The following is a 22,538-nucleotide window of genomic DNA, read 5'->3' on the forward strand; positions in this document are numbered from 1 at the left end:
ATAGCTTTTCCTGAAGTCTCCAGAACTCTTTTTTTAGTTGCTCCTTGCCCATGTACATTGCTTCACATGCATAGCCCTTGGCACTGGCAACTGTAGGTAACGTATGCCCAAGTGAACCACGGAACTTTGTGACACATGCCCCAGAATAGGAGATGTGGTCAGTTAGTGGAGAAGGAGGGGACTAATGGTGACAACTTTGGCCTTAGATGAACTGTAGATAGTAGCCTCTTCTGATTGTTTCTGGTTTTAATTAAAAATGTCTTTACAGCACCCCTACTGCAGCACCGCAGTCAGGGACAGCAATGTCCTTGGAATTCCTCCAGCTTCATATCTGTAGGGTCATGGGTTGATGGTCAGATATGGAAGCTATTGATATCTCTTGCTGTAGAAAACTGATCTCCTGGCAAGAACAGTGTCAACTCCTGGAGTTTTCATGCTGTTTTAGGATTCTAGGAGGGGAAGTGTGGGAATGGCCAAATAGGAGGAGAATACAGATTATTAATAGGTTATGTGTGCACAACGAGCCCGGAAGTTGAAATCTGAGCTGCAAGTGTGTCTTAAAAGTAACATTTACCATATAATTCTAATACTTCTGAGGCCAAATATCAGTGTCTGAGTCCTGTAACTGCATGTATGAGGTATTTCGGATTATGTACTTTGGAGGGTGACTGTAAACCTGAGTTTTCTTAAGGTCTAGGCCAATCTCTACCAACACAGTCCCTGGCAGAGGGCTCTTGCTGGTGGAAGGAAATGACTGCAGTAGGTAGCCATGTTTTCTGAGTCACCACAGGAATTTAAAGGAAAAAGTGAAAGCCGCAGGGGCTAGATTGGGGTTCAGTATATTCTCATTGTGCTGCCTATTCCTTGCCACCCTCGGATGGAGATAGTGGGAGGGGAGAGGTTCATTTCCTTGGGGATCTCATAGTAGTATCCGTTGCATAATAAAGTAGAACAGGTTGCACCTTGTTCTGCTGCTTACAAAAAAGTGAGAAGCAGGAGGCTGGGGAGGCTGTAATCCCCAAGGCAGTTACAGAATCGCCATGAAGTGAAGTTCATGTCATAAGCATAAGGCTTAAAATCACACCAAGACATATCAGTCTTTGAAACTAAAATACAAGAGGGGTTAGGCATGGCCAGATCAAAGTTCTTCCTGGCTACTGATGTTCGCAGCCCACTGTTTGTGATGATATCTATAATCACTGATCTCTCAAATGTTTTACATCTTTGTGACAGGACCGAGACTGGGAGAGTGAAAGTGAGATAGAAGGTGAGACCTGGTATCCTACTAACATGGAGGAATTAGTGACAGTGGATGAAGTGGGAGAAGATGATTTAATTATGGAGCCTGATATAACTGAGCTTGAAGAAATAGTGCCGGTTGATCAGAAAAATAAAACTGCTTCAGAGATGTGTCCCTGTATGTCAACCATGTTGGAACTGAAAAACGATCACAGCCACCTAACCAGGAGTGAAGACAAATTTGCCCATAAAGCTTTAGAAACAAACTTTAGATCGGCAAAGGGCAGTGTGGCTTCTAGCGGCTGCCAGGATGATGATGAGGATGATGAGAATGATGATGCTGTAACAGAAGCATCAAGCCTAAATCTGGACCCTGAGCAGAAGCCAGAGGAATTGCAGGAAGACCAATCTGCTAAGGAGTCGGATCCCCAGCAGAAGGAAGGAAAAATTGATAAGAGCTCTGACACTCGTTTAGAGCCCGAAGATCACCATATACCTTCTGTTCATCTGAAAGAAGAGACTCTCCAGCTCCCTGATACATTTATAGATGATTACAAACAGATGGGATCACAAGGAGCTGAGAGCAGAGAAGTTATGGAAATGCTTGTTAAAAACACGAGCGAAGAAACCAGACATGGAAGCCAAGAGTGTCCAGAGGCCAAGGGTAAATACTGTTTCTTTCTCTTTAGCCCGCAGAGGGCCTTGCATGTTTTCTCTGACAGTAGACTGAAATTTATTGCTAACAAGAATAAATGTTGCTAATAGTATCAAGACTTGTCCTTGGAGCAGCTCAGTAAAAGAACCCCAGTGCCTTTCGCCAAGCTAAACCATTAGAGCCTCTTAGCTGAATAGTGTAAAGGAAATATGATAAGCAGCTTGCAAGCTTTCTGAAAGGCATAAGCTGCTATAATTGTCATGTCAAGGTTCACATGAGTTTAGCTGGACTCTTTCAGTGCCCTGCTATATTTATTTTGAATTGTCAATGAAATGAGTGACAGTCTCTGAAGGTCAACAGAAAAGTATCTGTAGTGTCTGGCTGGCTCCTGGACAAGGTGGGTATTCTTACACACTGTACTGAAGCATTACTAACATGGAAATTATCCGTAGATTGTTCCTTCTTAGTCACTGTTCACACAAATACATGCATTTTGGTAGGAATTGCCTGATCATCTGTTATCTGCCACGTCCTGCCTTTAATATAACTGATAGGACATGCTGTGAGATAATGCCAATAAATGTAATCATAGCTGCCTATTAATACTTTAGCTGTCAGGAAAAAAAAAGGATCTGAGTGTCTGAAAGTGAGTTCAGTTCCTCATCACACTTTCAAACGAAACTTGAGTGAATGAGTTGTGTATAACGAGGTGAAGTGGAAAACAGCATAGACCATGTTGGCCAGGAATGCTCTTTTTGGTTGCTGCCAGAGCCCAACGTGATGGAGAAGGGGTTGTGAGGAGAAGCTGCTGGAAGATTTCTGAGGGGAAAATGCTGCAACATTTAATGTGAATGAATGATTTTGAACTAACTTCTTCCCCCAGGACAGATTTAAACTTGCTTAGTTTTCAACACTTACCTGTTTGTCCTGAAGACGCCTTGCCAGGCTTTGCATATTTGGAGATAATGCTGCTGTGCAAACTCCCCGGGACTGGGGATGGCAAGATTGGCTCCCCTGGGCTGCCCACTTCACGGGCAGCCAGCTGACGAACGAGTTGGGTATCCCAAGAGCATAGTTACTTCTGTGTTTTCAGGATCTCACCTTCCAGCTTGCCAGCAGTGAGCCTGGAAGCTCCAGGGGAGCTTGTATTTCCCAGGTTTCTGTCATGGACTTGGTATCTGGGATGTGTAGTGCAAGGCTTTAGGCTCTCTGCAAGTGTAGCTGCCAGCTCAGCAGCCCAGAAATCAACTTCAGTGGGACTTAAGTTGCCACAAAGGCTCTGGGTGTCTCAAGAAGAGCTAGCCAAAGCTTGCAGGTTTTCCCAGGATCTCTGCTGCAGATTTGGAAACCTGGGATGGGCTTAAAGTTAACTTGAAAGCCAACCAGTCAGGAATTTGGATTATTTTCTTTTAAATCATGTAATAGACTTATTTAAAACAATGAAGAAAAATTCATTCTCATAGCCAGAAATTGCAGATCTTTGAACTACAGACTTGAAAGGCAGGAAGGGTTTGGTTTGGGCAAAACCATATTTGTTTTATGAGAAAATACATCCCTTATCTAGGTGAACTTAGCAATGCAATAGGAATTTTGTCAGGGTAAGGGAACTAGTTCTTTGATGTAAGAACTGAAGAAGAAGAATCAAACCAGTTTATCTGTAATTCTATTGTTCTGTGATAACAAATTTCTCCTTTTTTAAAATAAAAGCAATTCACATGTTGGTAAGGGAGAACATCTGGTCTTTAGACTGGCTTTATTTACCTCAGCAAAGCAAACCACTGTTTGCCACACCTTGAATCTCCTGCCTGTATCCATTAATGTCAGTAGGCAGGGACCAACCAGCCCATCCCAAGTGGCCAAGAACCATAAAGCGGAAACTACCCCTTGGAGAGCTGAGGATGGAAGAAGAGTGGCTCCAGGGAGCAGATGATAATGATGCTGCAGGGTTCCTGCAAGAGGAAGGTTTGTTCTGCCCACACAGCTCCTTAGGCAGTTTGGGGATGAGTTCTCAGCAGGTCCTGGTGGCTCCCCCTTTCTCGGCAGCCCCATGTGAGCACAGTGCCATCACTGGTCATGCAGTACCATAGGTGGTTATGGAGCTGTAGTCAGACCATGCTTGTGCCAGAGGCATGTGTAACGTTATAGATCTGTGTAGAGATTAAAATATGAAAAGAAAGAACATAACAAATGTGACACTACAAATGGAAGAATTGTTTGCCAGGAGAAATAGGGGTGGCTGCCCAGTGTAGTACAGCTGTTGGAGTTGCACTGAGCAAGCTTCTGATTTGTATGGAAAAGCATTTTTTCCAGATTTTACTGCATTTATAGATCCACCCCGCAAGTGTTCCCAAGAAGTTTACAAATGTCTCTTTAAACTAATAAACTGTTTTCATTCAATACATTTATTCATTTGTTAAGCAAATTCTAGGTACCTGGAAATGAGATCTCTGGAATACCCGGAGGTAGAGTCTAAAAGAAGGCACTCTCCACCAGGCTGGGAACAAGAGGATGTCTTCACCGAACTCAGCATTCCCCTGGGTACGTTCGGACGCCCAGGCCACCCTCAGCCTGCAGTGCTGCCCACTGCAATACCTACAGCTTACAACAAGATGTCACTTTAAGGCTACTTGCTATGCTTATTTTTCAGAACAGATGTGAGGAGAGTGAAGGAGCAGGGTTTATGACAGAGGGATAGCTGTTGAAAGAAACGGGCATTTGATTATAGTTCATTGCTAATTTCATTCCAGATAAACGGCAGATGATAGATGTTAATGTTGCTGATGAGATGAAATAAGTTCCCTTGGAGTATAGATGAAATCCATATGAAGAATACTTAGTAATTTAAAAGTCCTTGTTATAAAACTATTGCTTTCAGTATAAGCAAAAGTATTAGTTTTACTGTGTAAACACTGATCATGAGTAAACCACCCAGAAGTACATCCCAAAGAGCAATCTGTGTAACTTAAGCATGAATTTACTGCTAATTACTATCGCTATTCTAGCCCTTGAGGTTACACAGTGAAGTTTCCAGTCAATAATTATGCTCAAGAAAGTATATTTTTAAATATGTGTAATATGTAAGAGAGAAGTGGAAGGTGTATTTGCAATGCACAGTTAAACTGCAGCTCAGTATTGCGAAATCAGGGAAATCAGAGAAGTGAATCCAAGATTCAGTCATCATATCTATGTCATTTAACTAAACAGCAACTTTTTTCTCTGGAAGCAAGTTTACTGTGGAGGGGAAGGGTTTCAACTGACATTTTAACGTAATTCAGGATTTCTCAATAGGTGTGGAATTTGTGGTGCCTAGAACTGGGTTTTACTGCAAGCTCTGCGGACTCTTCTACACAAATGAAGAGACAGCAAAGACAAGTCACTGCAGAAGTACTGTTCACTACAAAAATCTTCAGGTGAAAACACACTCAAAGCTGGCTGGTGGATTGTGCATAAGATAGGTGATGCTACCAAAAAATGGGTTTTACTCTGTGGGCAGAATTCAGATGAAGTGGAATTTAGATAAGCCAAACTTCTCAGTAGTTCCAGTGTTAGCACACTAATTTCTCACTCTCAGATCCTTGAAATCAACTTCTGGGTCATAAATAAGATGGGGCCAGGTGATAATTTGATCTTCTCACCTATATTTGGTCCTCGTCACTAGCACAGCATGCAACTCAGATCTTTAATTCTCTGCTCTTGAGGGTCCCAGACGCTTCTATCACTGGGAGCGAGCCCACCTGCAGCCCTTCTTATTTCTTAATATCAGGAGCATTAAACATGCCACTTGCTGAATGATGTTGCCAGGCTTATTTTTGCATGAGCGTGAATTTCTGCAGCGTGTTTCAGCACGCAGTACTTTGTGACGCACAGGCTCTCCCAAGCATTTCCTGTGACCCACTGAAATCACCTCCCTCTGCTACACAGCAGTACGGCGGTTCAGCCACGCAGAACACCATTGCTGAATAATTTCTGTAAGGATATGCAGAAGCATGTAATTACTTGTATGGATTCCATAAGAATATACTGTAGGCATATCAGCACTTGATAAGAGCACACAGAGATCACGGGTTCTTGCAGTTCAATCAAAAGACCCCACCTTTATCACTTTTCAGATGCACAGTTGATAACATCAGTCATGACAGCATGAACATTAACTGCCCTGTACTGAGGTCTCCTCAGAGGAGGTAGCCTTGCTTCTCATCTCCTGGAGTGCAGGGTGTGTACGCTGCAGAAGACACTTTTGCTGGCATTGTGTACTCATAGCAAAAGTCACTTCTTTCTCTGTTCCTTCCCTCTGCCCATAGTAAATGCTGGAACTTTGCCTCTCTCCAAAGAATAGCTATTTTTCCCTAGCTAGCTGGTAGGCTTTGGCTTTTCTAGTGACACTTGGAGTCAAATAATTCCTCTGGGAGAGTTTTCTTCCTGACTTTCCTGAAGGTACGTAACTGTGATCACACAAAGGGCTCTGGCTTTCAAAGACTCTGCCTGCAGAGCTGCCATGCTTGCTCAGAATGGATCCTCCAAGTGTAAGCTGAAAAACAGGTACCCAGTTTGCATGCCTTTTTGGCTTCACACAAAAAAATCCAGAGGGATCCACCAGAGGTGGCACCACTCAGCGCAGGCTGTGTGTCCCATGCAAGTCTGTTCCAAAGAAACTTGTGCTAATGCAAAGGTTGCAGCTCCAGCGCCTGCCCCTGGCAACTGGTCCCATGGGAAGAAGAGGGATTTTGTTAAAGTCATAGAAAAAAGGTCCAACTAAAACTAAATCAGTGTGAAAAATACCCTCTTTTTCTCCCCATTAAGACATTTCCCGTTAAGTGCAGTGATAGATCTCTAACCCTAACTTGAGGTAAAATAACAAAGCCCACAAAAGCTGTTAAATCTGTCAAATATGGTAATGAAAACAGACTGTTCTGTCGAACTGTCCCTCTTACCTTACTAAATGGAGGAAGCGTCTTGTCCAACTTTTGCCCACTCAGCTGGAAACTCAGCAAACTTTAAGTAATTGTTCTGTATTACTAGAAGCCTTTTAGTTGTAATAATGCTTATTTATGCACTCTGTAAGAAATGTCAGTCTTCTCCGATGATTTAATGAGTGTATCCACCAACATGAGAACTGTGGACTGTTGCTGTATGTGAAGCCGTGGCACTGCTGCTGCAGACTTTCTGTTGTCTTGCCTACATGACAAATACCAATGGCCAGTGACAATGACATTGCCCCCAACACTGTCATGGCCAGGAGTCTTTTAGAGTTGATTTGCTATTTGTCATCATCTGCTACTTTCATGTGGTTCTCTTGGACGTCCAAAATATATGTTCAATGTTTGGGTTTGAATGCAAAACCAAACAGTTTGTTTACCAGTTTTCTTCCAAAAGCCTTGCTTAGATGGTGATGATTTTGTCTTTAAGTCAAACGGTCAACTTCATCTGAGTCTGGTGCCCCTTGAAGAACAGCAGTCACTGAAAAAACCTCAACTGTTTCTTTGTCAGCCTTGCAGGCCTTTTTAATGTTCCATTCTCTTCAGCTTAACAGATGATTTTCCCAGCTGGCATTTGTATTTACAGATCACTGCATTTTGCATGTCCAAAAAATCCATCGTTCGGCCATCTCTCCCCCCACTACTACAAAAAGCAGTCAGATTCATCTGGTGTAAGCTACCTCGGCAACTCAGTGCAGCATTTTATCGTGTTTTCCACTGGCTTTATGCACTGTTCATCAAAACGTGTATTTAAATGAAAAAATAGTTTTCCTTGATTGTCATTTTTCTATAAATGAATCTGAATGTCTGGTCTGTGAACATCAAGACTGATGTTTGTGGTGTTCATGATCCATCATGAGTACAGCTAAAGTTGGTGGATAAACCTGTCTTATTTTGATGGGTAATCATTAAAAACCAAAAATGCCTGGGTTATCTGATCCAGCGACAAGAATTAGTGATATATTACAGTTCATGGTGTACAGATCACTTTTCCTAGCCTTCATGGACCCTGTATCTCTCTATACTACTGTAGCATTTACTCTGGCTTTCTGCCACACAGAATTTTGTACCTGGGGATAAAGCCTTATGAGACTCGTGCAATTTCCACAGCCAAATCTCTATGTTCAGAGTATATTCTATATACTCTATGTTCAGTCATCGTTTTGTCACAAGTATGCCTATTCATTAGCATTACTGAGGCCCTTTCAGATGTACCTTTTACATCCTAAACTTGTATTTACATGAGACAACCTGGCAGTACTAACACAGCCCTTAGTTTTTTTACATCCATTTCTCATCTCGCCTCTTCCTCACAGATGCCAAAGAGCAAACTGTGCTCTGGCGGAATCCTGCAAGTAGATATAATTTTGCAGTGATGTGAGATGGCCTTTTCAAAACAAATCAGAAGGATTAATCAGCTAGAAAAGAGAGATTAATGATCATAATAATCAGTTATTCTTGCATGTGGTAAAAGTCATTAATAAGAACATGTCTACATTATTATGTGGGAATTTCCCACGTGTGTCTCTACACTAGCTGCTGCTGAAGAAGCTTCTTTCCATCCAATTCTAGGTTTATTGACCTTGAATAAATATTTGGAGCACCATTTTCAGACCCACACCAGTTCATCGCCCATTTTGTGTGCAGCTCTGCCAACTAAGAGCACTGCCAAAAGGCTGAAAGCCATGTCTGTGTAAGCTCTGAAAGGCTTTATCTTGGAGAAACACAGTAAATGTAAATACTCTGCACATGCTGCTAAATTGTGTTAATTATTACTGAGTTTGATTATTACCTTAAAAGAAATGTTCTGGTGCAAAAGGCATACCTCTGAACTGGACATGCTAAAATGCAATACATGTGCTTTAAATTATGGTTCAGGAACTGCATCTATTTTCTGACACACCGATCTTATACTAGCATAATTCAGTTGACTCAATGGAGTTAATTCCTGCCCTATAGCATATGGGAACAAGGAGTTTGCAAGGAGAAAAGGTGAGGTCTGGTTACACAGACTGATGGGGAGTCACAGTGCTCCTGGTTCTGTGACCAGTTCCCTTCATGGCACAGGGTAAATCACTGGACTTCTCAGGCTCTCCATATATTCAGGTAGTTTGCCTGACACAGCTATATTTCCTGGCTTGAATTTTCACCAAAATGGGGCTTCTGTGTGCTTTCTTCCCTTTTGAGATGCTGGGAGAGTGCAAGAGCTCTGAAAATGCATAAAGCACCATGTGTTGAACGTTTTCGGTTTTGGTAATGACGCTTTGTTTTTGATGTGTTTGCAGAAGTATCTATCCCAGCTTGCAGAAGAGAGCCTGAAAATGAAGGAAGAAGGCAGCCATCTGCCTCAGGATGACACTGGCATCGTTCCTCACTTTGCGAAGAAAAAACTATGATGTGGATGAACTGGAAGAGCTATAAATGAGTGAATGCTGATTCTTTATTTTTTTTATTTCTATGATATAACTGTCAATTTGCACTGTACAGAGGAGGGGAAATAAAGAGCATGGAACATGCATCTATGCCCAGAGTGCCATTAAAAACCAAAATGCCTGAAACTGTTTCCCACGGTGAAGCAATGCTGGCATATCTGTAAGAAGTGGAGCAATTCTTTCTCACACTCTGCGTGCTGGGAGTGGTTTCCTAGATTAAATCAGAATTCTCAGGGATTCTTGAAGTTTTAATTCTGATGTGACACATCAGGTCAGGCAGAGTATTTAGAAGCACTCAGCATCCTCCAGTGGACGCTGGAAGGAAAGGAGATGTGACTATAAATAGGCTTTAATGTTGCTTAAAATATCTTCAGCCATTTCACTCGTTGCCCCGGTGAGAAGTAGGATTTGCATAGGACATCTAAAGCCATTGTGCTAATACTAGTCAGTAGATGGCATAACATAAACCCCATCAGCATCCACCTCCATGTGTCTTAGAGCTTGGTGAATTGATGAAATGTTTGTGTTGTTAAGCACTGACTGTGTTGTACGAATACCAAGGGAGCCACAGTCTGTCCCAGGGACCTCACAGCCTGAGCCCAGCACGGCAAGAGCAATTCGAATGTGCGTGCTGAGAGCTGACCTGCTCTGGTCTTCAGCATTGTCCATGGTGTGATCAGGATGCTCTCCAGGTACCGCTGTGTTTGAAACGCTTCTTTTTTGATAATTCTAAAGGGTGCCAACTTTGAGTCTTACAGACTTGAAACTCTCCCAAGAGGCTTTTTAAAGTGCCACGTGTTTGGACCATGTCTCTTTTAGACATTTCAGTCAAGATCCTTGCTTTTGGGGTCTTTTTGTTTTCTTTCAAGCTTGCTTTTCCTCAGCTTGGCAACGTCGAATTTTTCCTGGTTTTCTTGGAAAGACGCCAGATTTTTAATATTGTTTTTGTACTTGATTTCCCTGAATTTTTAAAGGTGAATACAACAACTGATGGCTCACAGAGTGCTGCACTGAGAACACAGGATGCACCAGCAGCTCTGGCATTATTATAAGCTATTGTTTCTGCACAGTTGTTGCTTAGTATTTTGCAGAGTCCCTTTGAAATGCACCGTACAAGTTTCTGGTTCATTTCAATAGGGCTTTGTGTAGTAAAGTGAATACGTACGCAAGCCAGTGCCAGAATTGATCCTGGAGTTATGCTTTTATAAAGTGCCCCACACAATCTAGACAGATGGGGATTTGCAGATGTATTTCCACTCTTTGCCTGACCCTAATATCTATCACAGTATGCTCTGTAAAAATTGCTGGTGCTGGATGTCCTGTGTAGATGTTGTGCAGAGGAACTAGTTTCCCAGAATGGGAAGCCATCCCTAAGAATGACATGGATGTTGCAAAATACTGCAGAGTGGCTAAAGTGCCAAAACTGCTTCCACCAAAGTATTCCTGCCATTATGTCTTGTGCCAGCAGCCATGCTCATTCTCTGAAGTACCCTGTAGTGTGTCTTAGAGGTGCCTGGTGGTGTTGCCTGAAGCCCTGTTCCATTTCATGGCCTGTGCCTTCCACTCATTTTTACCAGAGGTGGGTTCAGATTTCATATTTGGAATTCCTGCTTCTTGCAAGTTCAGGGATTCTTTGCATCCCAGATTCAGACGTGGCCTATCCAAAAGACAAGGGGAAATGAAAAACATTACAGCCTAAATCCTCCTTTGTCCAGACTTGAAGTATGTTAAGACTTGGGCCTATCTGTCATTTAAAACAGCCCTTTTTTTGTGTGTTTTTCTCTATGGGGGGAAAAAAAAATTGTAATATTGCAAACCAGGTATTTTTGACTTCAAGGGTTGGGTTTTCTTTGACTGTTTGTTTTTCACATTGCAGTGAAATTTGAGCACAGGGCTGTTAGGGCAGGAGCTTGTATTGCAAGCTGTACGATTACGAAAATGGCAGTAAAGATTGTGCAACTGTCTTCTAAAGCACAGCTCTCAAGCTGGTCATGTATCGCCTGAATATGAAGTTCCCTTCATGCCCTTCAGCACAAACTGAGCACAAGGGGAGGAAATCACTGCAAATGCAAGCATTACATCTTTGAAGCTAACCCTGCTATCAAACTGGGGCTCTCACCGGCCTAATGGGAGCTTGTTAGACCATGTGGTTAAGCTTAATTGGATGTGAGACATAGCTGACTGTATATCAAAGTCATATGCCTCCAGCAACTTTATCCCCGGGTAACCTCAAATGAGAAAAGTATCACTGTTATTATTCTTTATTTGTGTTGCAGGAGAAGCTACAGGTCCACTGCCTTTATTATAGGCACGGCACAAATCCACAATAAAGACTTTCCCAGGCCAGAGAGCTTTATATCAGGCTTTCTGAAAACAGACAACAGGTGGATACAGGCAGGCAGGGAAAGCAGTAGGTAACCATGAGATCTCGACTGGCAGCAGAAGAATAATTAACATGAGTGTTTACCCAGGGGCTTATTTTTGGATGTGCAGGAGATGATTCAAACTCCTTTCCCCCTCCTCTGGTTCTGAACAGGGTTTGCTCCCATTATTCACAGCTTGCATATTTAACCTCCTTGGAGGTTTTTTTGCCTCGCCAGTTGCATTAGACACACAAAACCCCTTCTTGAGAGAGTGGGCTTTGGTATCCTTCAGTCTCCAACTGCTTAAGTTTTACTTCCAAAAGCTGAAGCAGGAGCTGTCCTGGCTCCATATACCTTGTTTGGGTCATGGCTACAGGCCCTTGCTTGCCAGTGAGGAAGGAGGAGGCTCCAGATGGCATCTCTGCCCTCTGTAGTTTCCTCTTCTGGAGGCAGATGACTCAGGTGAGTGATGCAGGTGCAGTGCCCTGCCCCACAGACATGATCAGACCCAGGTGTTGGTAGAGGTGGTTTGAACCCATCCTTTGGGCTCTGTCCTGACACAACAGCAATCTGCAAAATCCTGGGTATGGCCAAACAGGCAATTCCCCTTCTGAAAAGGTCCTTTCTCCCCCTAAAATCAACCTTTAAAAGCAAGTTAAAAGCAATATCGAGTCTCAACGAGCTCCTAATGATCCCTATGGTTTTCAGCCTGATGCACTTTGAGGACTCAGACATAATCTCCTTCCCTCTCCAACAGGCCCATAATGCAATGCTGACAGGCACTCAACTCCTCAACTTCTCTCTACTACCTGTTCTGCTGAGGAAGGCCACTGTTAGGCAGCCGTTACCTTTCTCAGCTTGTGTAAAAATGTGTTGTTTCTTTTGGTTTATTATATTTAAAATATTGACTTTTTTTTTTTTAGTTGGCATAATTCATCATCACTATAATCCACGCTGTTTATTAATACATATATATATATATATAGCACAAAGCAGGCTCAGGTCTAGCCAAACAGATATTGATATTTAACAAGGAGCTTCCTTAATATATACAAACCATTTCAACACATCTCAACCAAAGATTGCACTTTTTTAGTAAGTACTATGTTTTTCATCTCTGTGAAATCTGTATTGATCTCAAAGAGTCTTTAATGTCAATCTGCAACTTACTTTCTTTGAAGTAAAAAATGAAAGAATTAAACATTTGCCCCATAAGATTAGACAAAGTTTTATCTTGGCTTTAACACTAAATTAGTGTTGGGCTGGTTGCATTCAGGGTTTTTCTATTCTCTAAGGATTAAGGCTGTGATTTGTCGAATTATACTTGAACTGGACCAGATGTACTATTTATTGAGCTTATATAATCTTGTTAACTTAAGTTTTGGCTTGTAAACAGTTGGAATTTGTTAGTACTTGTTTAATGATGTAGGAACTGTCACCAATATTAACTGATCTGTGTAACTGATTGCAAAGTATTTCAATTTGTGTTTCTTAAAAAGAAAGATTTTAATAAAGAGAATTATAAAGCATATACATTGGTGGGCAGTCGTCCCAGCAGCAACATGCTTCCAGCTTCCCAGGGGATCTATTAAAAATCAAAATTAATGAAAGATAGGTTGAAGAGAAGAAGGAGAGAGGAGGACAGAATGTTTGCTTTTAAATATAACTTGTGGAAGTTGTGATTCTGACCAGGTAGCTCCTCCTGTACAGACTGTGAGCAGTTGCCATCACCTGATGCTGATGCTGAACACATCTCAGTGGTTCACTCTAATTATTGTTAATGGTTATTACCCATTCCTGTCCTTCTAGATATGTCCTCTCTTCCCTTTTTATTTCTAAATGAATTGGGCAAACTGTCCTCGGAAACTGGGGGGAGGAGGTGAGCTGCCTTTTCTCTGTCTCCATCCAGGTTGTCTTCCCATCCTTCTAAAAGCACTGTATCAAATCATCCCCAGTCAAGCACCTTCTCCACCTCATCTCAACCTAAGTGCCTTTGTCTGCCCATTTACCCTGTTTCCCTTGTGCTCTCCCTCTGCCCTTGCTGATTTTATCTCTTTTTAGCAGACTGTCCTACCCCAGTTCCACAAGGATCTTTCCCATTCCCCGGCCTTCTCCCTGGCTCACCTCCATCTCCAGCAACCGGAGCTCCTGGGAGGAAACACTCGGCATCACTCAGGGTGACGTAAAGACATGCTTATACTAAATATTTAAAGAATGCAATGAGGACAAAAGCCAAGGGGAAACTCCACCATCAGCTTTGATGAATTCCCTCAGCGGAAAACACCAGGAGGAGAACTGAGACAAGGCAATGTCCAGTCCGTGTGCAAGGCAAGGCATGGGGCACCATCAAAGCACCTACCACCTGCTGAGGGAGGGAAATGGGTCTGTCTGCCCCACTGGATGGCCAGAATAATTGGTCATGGACAAAAAGACTGGCACAGGGGTTTTCTGACTTTGCAGTTCATTAAATCGGTGCTTTAGCGTCTTTTAAGTAACCATTTTGCAGCTGAAGCACACATGTAAGGTATTTTAAGCACAAATGGTTTCAGTTCTCCTGTCCTGGATGTACTGAAACCTTTGTACGTGTGATTTTAATACCATCTCCTCACAGCTGTGAATCTCTCTAGAAATCAGGCAAATCAATTTCGTAAGCGTTAACTCATCACATATCCGTAACAAAAAATAAATCCAAACTGCGGTGTTCAAAACACAACGAGTTTCCAGACCAGATTTTGCCACACAATTTTCTTGGTGAAAAGGGGAACTCAGGTGTGAAAGACTTCACAAATGAACACCATCCTGCACCCAAATACCAGCTTGGCCTTTTGATACAAGGCTGTGACCACCCTCACTTGGACAGCCAGGCTGTAGCCCAGCTGTCCTGCCTGACCAACAGAGCAGACCAGGCCCAGGCTGTCTGAAAAGGGGAGCCCCCCCTGGGGAGCAGGGCTGTGCAGGGAGCTGGGGACAGTGCTGCCTGCTCTGGATGAGGCCACGGTGGGCTCAGGCATGGACACGCTGCCCTGGTACAAGCAGGGCCAGGCTAATGGGCAGCTTGCTGCGTGCAGCAGGCACTGGCATGGCACGAGGCAGCCTCGCTCCGCCTGCTCTGCAGCACTGATGCAGCCCAGGACTCTGCTGTGTTTGTGCAGGTGGCAGCGAGGGCAGCTCCAGAGAACAGGCTTGCCTCTGCTTACTTGGTTACTTTTCTATGCCAATCTCTGCTTATCTGTGTCAATACATTAAGCACTCCTCATGTGCTTGGCTTGCCTGGTGCAACGCGTGAAGCCATGGGAGTATACAGTCTGTATTTGTGGAGGAGAAGTTCCCCCTGTTATGGAGACGAGGGGGACTGGACAAGGACCAGGGCTTTTCCATGTAAGATCTTAGTGGAACTGGGTAAAACATTGCAGCAGTAAAACAAATCTTGCACAAAAGAAATATCCATAAGGATCAGCCTTCTCATTGCAGGGCCCAAGCTGGCCTTAGCAACCTGGTGGCCAGGAATCCCATCCACCTCCCCTGGCATGTCACACCTCCCCTTTGCTTGCCTTCAGCGGAGCTATGGTGTGTTCCAGTGCTGGCAATCTGCCCTCATCTTTATGAAACACACAGTCTTGTGCTAACCTAATATATTCACAGCACCATGGAAACATGACTCCCAGGTGCTGAAGTGAAAGAAGCAGAGGTAGTTTCCATCTCTCCCTTCCTAGCTGTCCCCTTGTACTGCCAATATGAGGCTCAGGAGGGCCCTGATGGGTGTCTCATGGGCTTGGGAGCGGGCAGGGGAGGGATGGGGCCACCGGGATCCATCTTCCACACTGGGAAAATGGTTTTCTCAGGGCACATCTCCACTCCATTGCATCAGCCTACTGCAGGGTGAGATTTCTAATCAGATACCCAAGGTGATTAAAGCCAGTCAGCGCTCTCAGTTCACATCGAGATTACTATGGTTAAAGGGCTGTCTGTCAGGAGCAGCGTTCAGCTACCTGAAGTAGCTGCGTTTAAACTAAAATAGGAGCATACGTCAGTTTTTAATTAACTGGGTCAGATCTGAGCGAGTGGGCATGTCCAAAAGCTCTTTGTGAACTAGAAAGCTGCGTGGGACAAGCTGAATCCAGCCTATTAAACGTTTAAATAATTGCCAGGCAGAGTCTTGGCCAATATTCCTCAAGGTAAGACAGTAAGTACCAGGCCTGGGTCAGGAGGCAGCTTTTCCAAGCTGATTTCTTCCCAGTGCCTTAGAAACGAAGGTTCCTGTTTATAAGCTGTCCTCCCCTTATTCCTGAGCCTTGTTTGAGGACATGTATATTAGTTCCCACTTCCTTAAACACCATCTTGATGTCTTTAAAGGACACAGGAAGCCTGTTTTGTTTGTGGGTTTCTTCTCTGGCTGAGCTGTGTTTGCATTGCAGCTAGCTTATCTTTGGCAGATAGGATCATGTTCTTGGCAGCAAACACTCACCTTGAGCTCAGGGGGTGTAGCCACACCGTGTTTTGCACACCTGCGGTGGAGAACTAGGGGAAATTTGCCTGTTTGTATCACCGCTGAGATGTTAAAACCAGTTTCACAGCAGTGCTGTTAGTGCTTTGTAGAGACCCCAGCTCCCAGGAGCTGTGCAGCGTGTGTGTGTGCATAGAATCATAGAATCACAGAATGGTTTGGGTTGGAAAGGACCTTAAGATCATCCAGTTCCAACCCCCTGCCATGGGCAGGGATGCCTCACACTAGACCATGTCCCCCAAGGCTCTGTGTAACCTGGCCTTGAACATTTGCATGAGCAAGACTTGCACTGCCCCGCGTGGACTTTGGCATGGAGCAGCTGGCACTTGGACGTACTTCGCCAACATTACGATCACAAGTAGTATTGTTTTGGTGTGTGCTCAAGCTGAGTTTCTAACCTCCTTATTTACTCTCTTCACTGTTACTTCCTGTAACACTCTCTCTGTAGGTATGAGCTGTGCTGGCGAGCTCGCTGAGCCGCCTCCTGCACTGAGGCACACAGGGGCTGCTATTAGTGTTCCCCACTAGTGTTCCCCATTAGTGTTCCCTGCCACCAAGTGCAGGGTCTCTGGAAACAAGGCAGACCTTAACCAAGCACACTCACAGCGGATTTGGCTGAGTAAACAGAAAGTATGCTGAGATCAACAGGAAGAGCAGCCCAGGTCTGTCCTGATGCTAATGGGGATCAGCACCACTCCCGCTGGGCTATTCCAGTGCCTATTTCCATCTGATTGCAACTGGGAAAGATTAACTCAGTTAGGAGGATATGCTAGATATTAGTCTGCCAAGAGATGAGCAAGGCAGCCAGGATGCTGTAAATGATCCCAAAAGCCTTCTCCTTTCTTGTCACTCACAAATTTGCCTTGTTAGAGGTGAGGGTGGGGGACAAGGGGTATTTTAATGAGGCAGGGTAGGGATTTGCCATTGGGATGTTCCCTTCCTGGGCCAGGCACAGAAAGAAGTCCAGCTGCTGCAGGGGTGCATGGAGACCTGGCAGTGCCTTGTGTGGCTGATGCCAGGCTGTGTATGAGATGGACCCAAGAGGCCTGAAATAAATCAGTAGGATTCTGTTCATGGGTATTTCCCACCAGCAAGCTGATGTCCATGTGACTGCACGTTTCTAGGCTGTGTGTTACCTGCTTCTCTGCTCTTCTCTTCCTGCAAAGGCAGATGCTGCTGCTGTTTAGCCATCGGCATCTCTCTTCCCAAACCCCCTCCATGGGGTCTGATCCCAAAGCCAGCGGTGAGGTTGCACCGAGGGCCGCTTGAACCTTAAGGTAAGTTAAGTACCTGTTTAAAACAGCATCAGACGCAAGCAGTGCCTAGCAGTGTGAGAAAGGGAAGTGAAAGTAACCCGCCGGAAATATGGCTTGGGTACATAGGAGCTGCTTCATCTCCCTGCGCTCAGGGCATGTTCACGCCATGGCAAGGAATGGCACGAACCCACTTTTGTGAATTACTTCTTGTCAGCCGAGCAAAGTGGGAAGTAAATGATGTTTGGTGCATGCAGGTGGTCTAGGATGTCAGCTCAGAAGGAGCAGGGGAGGTGTGTGCACCAGGAGTTAGCTGATACACGGTAACCAGCACCTCTGTGATGTCTTGATCGCTTGTGAGTGTGTGAACATGCCTAAATATGCAGATGGTATAAAGCAGAGCAGTGCTTATGAGGCTTCTGAAGCTCAAATCTGCTCCTATTTGGTCCTGGAGGCTTTCAGCAAAGGCCACCCTCTGAAACAAAAAGGAATCATTTTCCTGAAATGCAAGCAGCCAAGACACAGACTCAATCTCTTTCAATGCCCCTCTATGATCTGGTGGAGCCTTTGAATTTCTCTTTATCTACAAGAGGTTTGCTATGGTGCAAAATGAGTTCCCGGAGCAAAAAGATCCTCCTTTCTGAGGGGACATGTGGTGTCGAGGCTCCACATCTTCCATCTTTAAAGATTCATGCTTCAAGGTGAGTGTTGTCATAGGTTGCTAAAATAATCTTTTCCCACCACTTTCCTCATGTCAGCATTTCTGGAGCTCCGGTGCGTTGTGGCTGCTGTTGTTATGTAAGGATTTATGAATGGCTGCAAAGTTCAAAGGCATATTGGCAACCCCAAGTCCCGAAAAGCCAGGAGTCAGCCCGAGCCCTGCCCCGTTTCCCAAGAAGTTGTTTGCCAACTATTTCTTTTCCTGACTTTTTTTATTATTAGCCCACAAACTTTAGGATCTCTTTATTCACGTCCCAGCTTTTTGAGCACTTAGGTTGCGCTAGTTTCATGCTTTCAAATCTTTCATTCCCAACCTTGAGGGCTAGGGACATACTTTGTTTATAAATGAAAGTTGCAATTCCCTTGTTCCAAGGAGCTGGGATTTTAGGATATATTCCCCAAAGCATAAAAGTTGTGATAAAATCACAGGAGTTGCCAGCAGTGCACAGAGTCTCCTCTGTTTGGAAGAGGAGGCATTGGATTGCAGCAAGCTGCCAGCATCACTAGCTACTGTCGTGTTAGTGAGTCAAGTAAAAATAACACTGTGTGGTTAAACATCAGCTCTGCTAAAGGAGATAACCTCATCTCCTTCTAGCTGCAGTGCTTCACAAAAGCACTGCCTTTGTAATCTGCCGGATTAGTGTCCACACTCAAGCTCTCTGCCCCAGAAGGCCCCTGCACCCCTGGCAGGGCGCATTTGAAAGTATAAAGCCCTCTCTGGGATGCAGAGGAGGCTGGTGCCAGCCCGGCACCTCCTGGGACACGTGGCTGCGGCTGCATCCAAACCAGGAGCATTTCAGCCCAAGCGATCTTCCTTTCTTCCCTCTCCTTCCTCTTCACTGTTGCTTTAATTTCAGCTTCGTGCTGCCTTTCACGTAGCCCCCCTCAGCTTGAATCAGATCCCTTTTGTCTGTGTTGTCAACACAGCTGTTTAAATCCCTTCCCCCAAATACCCCTGCTTTCCAGAAAGCTCCTGCCTGCAAGCGCCAAGCGCTGTTCTGAGCTTGCGGCTTTTTGTCAGGTCCTGGGCTGAGCTCAGATTCCTGTTTGGACCAGCACGAGGTCAAAATGGAAACGAACTCAGGAAAATCCTCCACTTCAGCAAAGCCTGATGCTCGCTGGTGGCTGCCGCAGCGCTCCAGCCTGAGACTGACGGGCAATGCGGAGCAAAGCGAATGATTAGCTTTATTAAAAATGCTTTGCAATTATACAGCACCTTTTCATCTGGAGATTTCAAAGCTTCGCAGCACTCACACAAAGTTACTTATTATCCCCGGCGTTTAGCAGAGTCAGGAAACGCAGGAAAGCAGCTATGTGACTCGCCTTAGGTCATGCAGTAAGTCGGCGTCAGAGGTGGGAACTCGGCCCCGAAGTGCTGACTTCGTGGCTCATGCCCCAATGTGAGGACACACCTCGCCTTCTTCTGTGCCAGCTCCTTGAGGGTGCAGAGATGGGGGAGCGCTCGGCCCACCCGGAGGGTCAGCACAGCCTGGGCAGTGCTCAGGAGGTGCCTGGCTGGGAGCAGCACAACCATTCCTAAGCCTTGCTCGATCCCTTGGGAGCCCCATGCACACCGCCAAGGGGCTGTTGTGGGATCTGTTGTGCCTGAGGCTGCAGACCAGCTTGTCACAGCACAGAGTGGCCAAGTCCATGGCAGCCAGCAACCTGGAGGGCAAGGTGTGGTGTGGTGTGCCCCTGGGCTGAGCATCGCCACCACAGCCCTCATCTCCACCATGCTCCCTCCAGCCCGCTGGCATATGCACATGGGAAAGACTACAAGGACCTTCCTTTGTCAGGGGACATCTCTAGAGACACTGCATCCTTGATACCCTAGAACATGCTATGCAAGAACTAGTGAGGACCAGAAGTGGCTGTGCTTTTATCAGCAGTGCAGTCACACTGCTGCTCTCCCACTAGCTGAGCCCTGGCTACAGGGAAGGTGCAGCAGCACCGATTCCCTCCAGACCAGGGGGTCCAAGCCTGCTGAGGAGCCTAGATATACGCACAGGCACCCGCCAGGAGGTCAGAAGTACGCTTCTCTGTATTGTTAGGCTCTGTGGCTGGCTCAGCCGGCTGTGCTGTGGGATGCACTGGGTGCCAAACCTCCGTGCCTTGCAGCAAGAGAGCTGAGAATGTCAAGCTCTTGCACACCGACACTCCTCTGACTTCGGCGCAGTGCTGGGGCTCTGGGTCACTGTGTCAGCAGAGAGGAAAGCCAGAAGGGGGGACTGAAGAGAAAGAGTGAGAGGGGAAAGACAGAGCTAAAAGCAGATGTGAAACAGGATGAAGAGAGGCAGGTAGAGCTCTAGACCTCATTGGCCTTGGCTGGGTCTCCTGGCGCTGCTGAGGTAAAACACCTTTGTGGTGTTTTACACTAAAGGTAACTTGAACAGTTATATTTTTAAGGTTAAAAAAAAAATATTTCTAAGAAGACCAACTAAGCTACTTCTGCCTTTTCACTGCGTTGCTTATTCTTACTCTAGAAATATCAGGAAAATCCACTTTGGTCAAGTTTTTTTCTGGGAGAATTGAGATGCTTCAGGTTTTTTAATGATAAACAGTACCCCACTTAAAATGTTATATGCCTGTGATCAAGGCAGGCTTGACTGATACGGCTTCAGACTTCCAAGGGGTGTATTTAAATATATAACAGGAACTAATCCATAGAGCCAGCTTTCCTTAGGAGCTCCGGGATTTACATGTCTAAACTTTACTGCACTGAGACTTCAGGATTGGGGATAAAACTCTAATTAATTAAGCATAATTTCACTGGGGATAAAACCCAGGCAAGGGGTAAGACTTGAAGACAGAGGCTGCAGCTGAATACATTTCAACCTCAGAAATGATACTAAGAATGAGCAGTCATCACAAGGAATCATTTTAAAAAGCAAAATATCCCATTGGGTATAAAAGCTAAGTCTCAAAAGTGAGTTGGGGTTTTGTCTTTTAAAGGATATTAATAAAAATGGGAAAATGTTTCTCCTGGCTGTATATGGCAGAAGAAAACAGGGAAGGAAAAAGAGAGATTATATGGGATAGAGGTTAATGTGTATTAGGTATGTGCAAAACCCAAACTCATACTTTGCCTCAACTTTCACTGAGGATGTTAATCATGTGGCTGCAGATGAGAAGGATAATGGGATGGGGGTATGAAAATGCTCATAGCCAGGATAGAAGCAAATTTCAGGGCTTCTTCCTGCACTCAAGGCAGAGGAACGGGCTGATCCGCATGCCAGAGCTCTGGAAGAACTGGCCTGATGCCTTTAACAGGTCCCTCAGTCAGGGACAGGAGCACAGTGAACCTGTACGGAAGTGAACTGATCTGGACAAGAACAGGCATGAAGGTTTCAGCTTAATAGTATATGGAAAGCTTCAGAAAAAATGGTGAAGCAAAGGCTAGCAAAAGAGAGGGAGGTAAATGGCATGAGATTAAATGGGTTTATCAAGCCCATTTATCTTTCTTGGGTAAGGCAAGCTGCAAGCCATTTGCTTAGTGAAGGAAATGGGGTGGATCTCGCCTATCTGGACTTGAATTGCACATTTCATATGGTGCCATGTGGAAAAGTCTTAAGAAAAGGGAGAAGTGATTTAGCACAAGGTTTAAACCCCATAAAGATCTGCTGTGAGAGCAGCAGATGGCTGTCAGGCTGGAGGGCACTTACCAGGGGCGTGTTAAACATCACTCCTGGAGATCTAGCAAAGTGCTTTTGTAAATGAGCTTGGCACTAATGTTAGTGGGGAACTGGTGAAATTGCTGATGACAGAAAATATGAAGCAACCTCAGGACAAAGGAGGCTTGAGATATTACACAGAAAAAAGTAGTCAGCAGCACAAAGTGGTGGTCACAGGCTCAAATGACTGTACCCTTTCCTACAAGCTGGTTGACAGCTCACACTTTGGTCACCAAATAACCGACTTGCCAACACAGTGGAAACATGGAGCAAGAAATGCAGTCCTGGGAGGCCCAGACTGCAGTGAAGGCTGGGGTGTGCTTGAGGAGAGGCTACCTCGCTTCATTTTGCAAAGAGAATCCTGAGAGAGGGAAGATTTCTCTGCATTAATACTCCCAGGAAAAGAGAGGGAAGAGCTGATGGTGTGGAGGGCCAGTGCTGATACAGAATAAACGATCAAAAAGAGCCATTAGAAATTTTGGGTAGAAGATCATTACTAACATTCTGACAGTGTGGTTCTGGTACAGCCTCCCCATTGCAGGCACGCATGCAAAAATATTGAATCACTTTGAGGACGGAACTTGGTAAGTTTACAAAAAGGATTATATCACACTGTGCCCGTGATGATAGGAGATATTGGTAGCACAGAAGTTTGTGCCAGTCCTATGCACAAAGGTAACTACTCTGTAACACTGTCAATATAAATATGGAGCATGTGATTATAC

General features: G+C 44.8%; 1 protein-coding gene across 1 annotated transcript in view; it reads left to right on the forward strand.

The window, feature by feature from the left end:
- RBM20 (RNA binding motif protein 20) overlaps window positions 1-10,083 on the forward strand; it is a 102,595-nt gene extending 92,512 nt beyond the window's left edge. The window contains exons 11-14 of the mRNA XM_030488605.1: window positions 1,234-1,903; window positions 4,313-4,432; window positions 5,183-5,304; window positions 9,156-10,083. Coding sequence (XP_030344465.1) covers window positions 1,234-1,903; window positions 4,313-4,432; window positions 5,183-5,304; window positions 9,156-9,266 — 1,023 coding nt within the window. The 3' untranslated portion in view covers window positions 9,267-10,083. The remainder of the gene's footprint in view (window positions 1-1,233; window positions 1,904-4,312; window positions 4,433-5,182; window positions 5,305-9,155) is intronic.
- The last annotated feature ends 12,455 nt before the right edge of the window (window positions 10,084-22,538 follow it).

This window comes from Strigops habroptila, chromosome 5 (assembly GCF_004027225.2).
Source record: "Strigops habroptila isolate Jane chromosome 5, bStrHab1.2.pri, whole genome shotgun sequence".
NCBI classification, from domain to species: Eukaryota; Metazoa; Chordata; class Aves; order Psittaciformes; family Psittacidae; genus Strigops; species Strigops habroptila.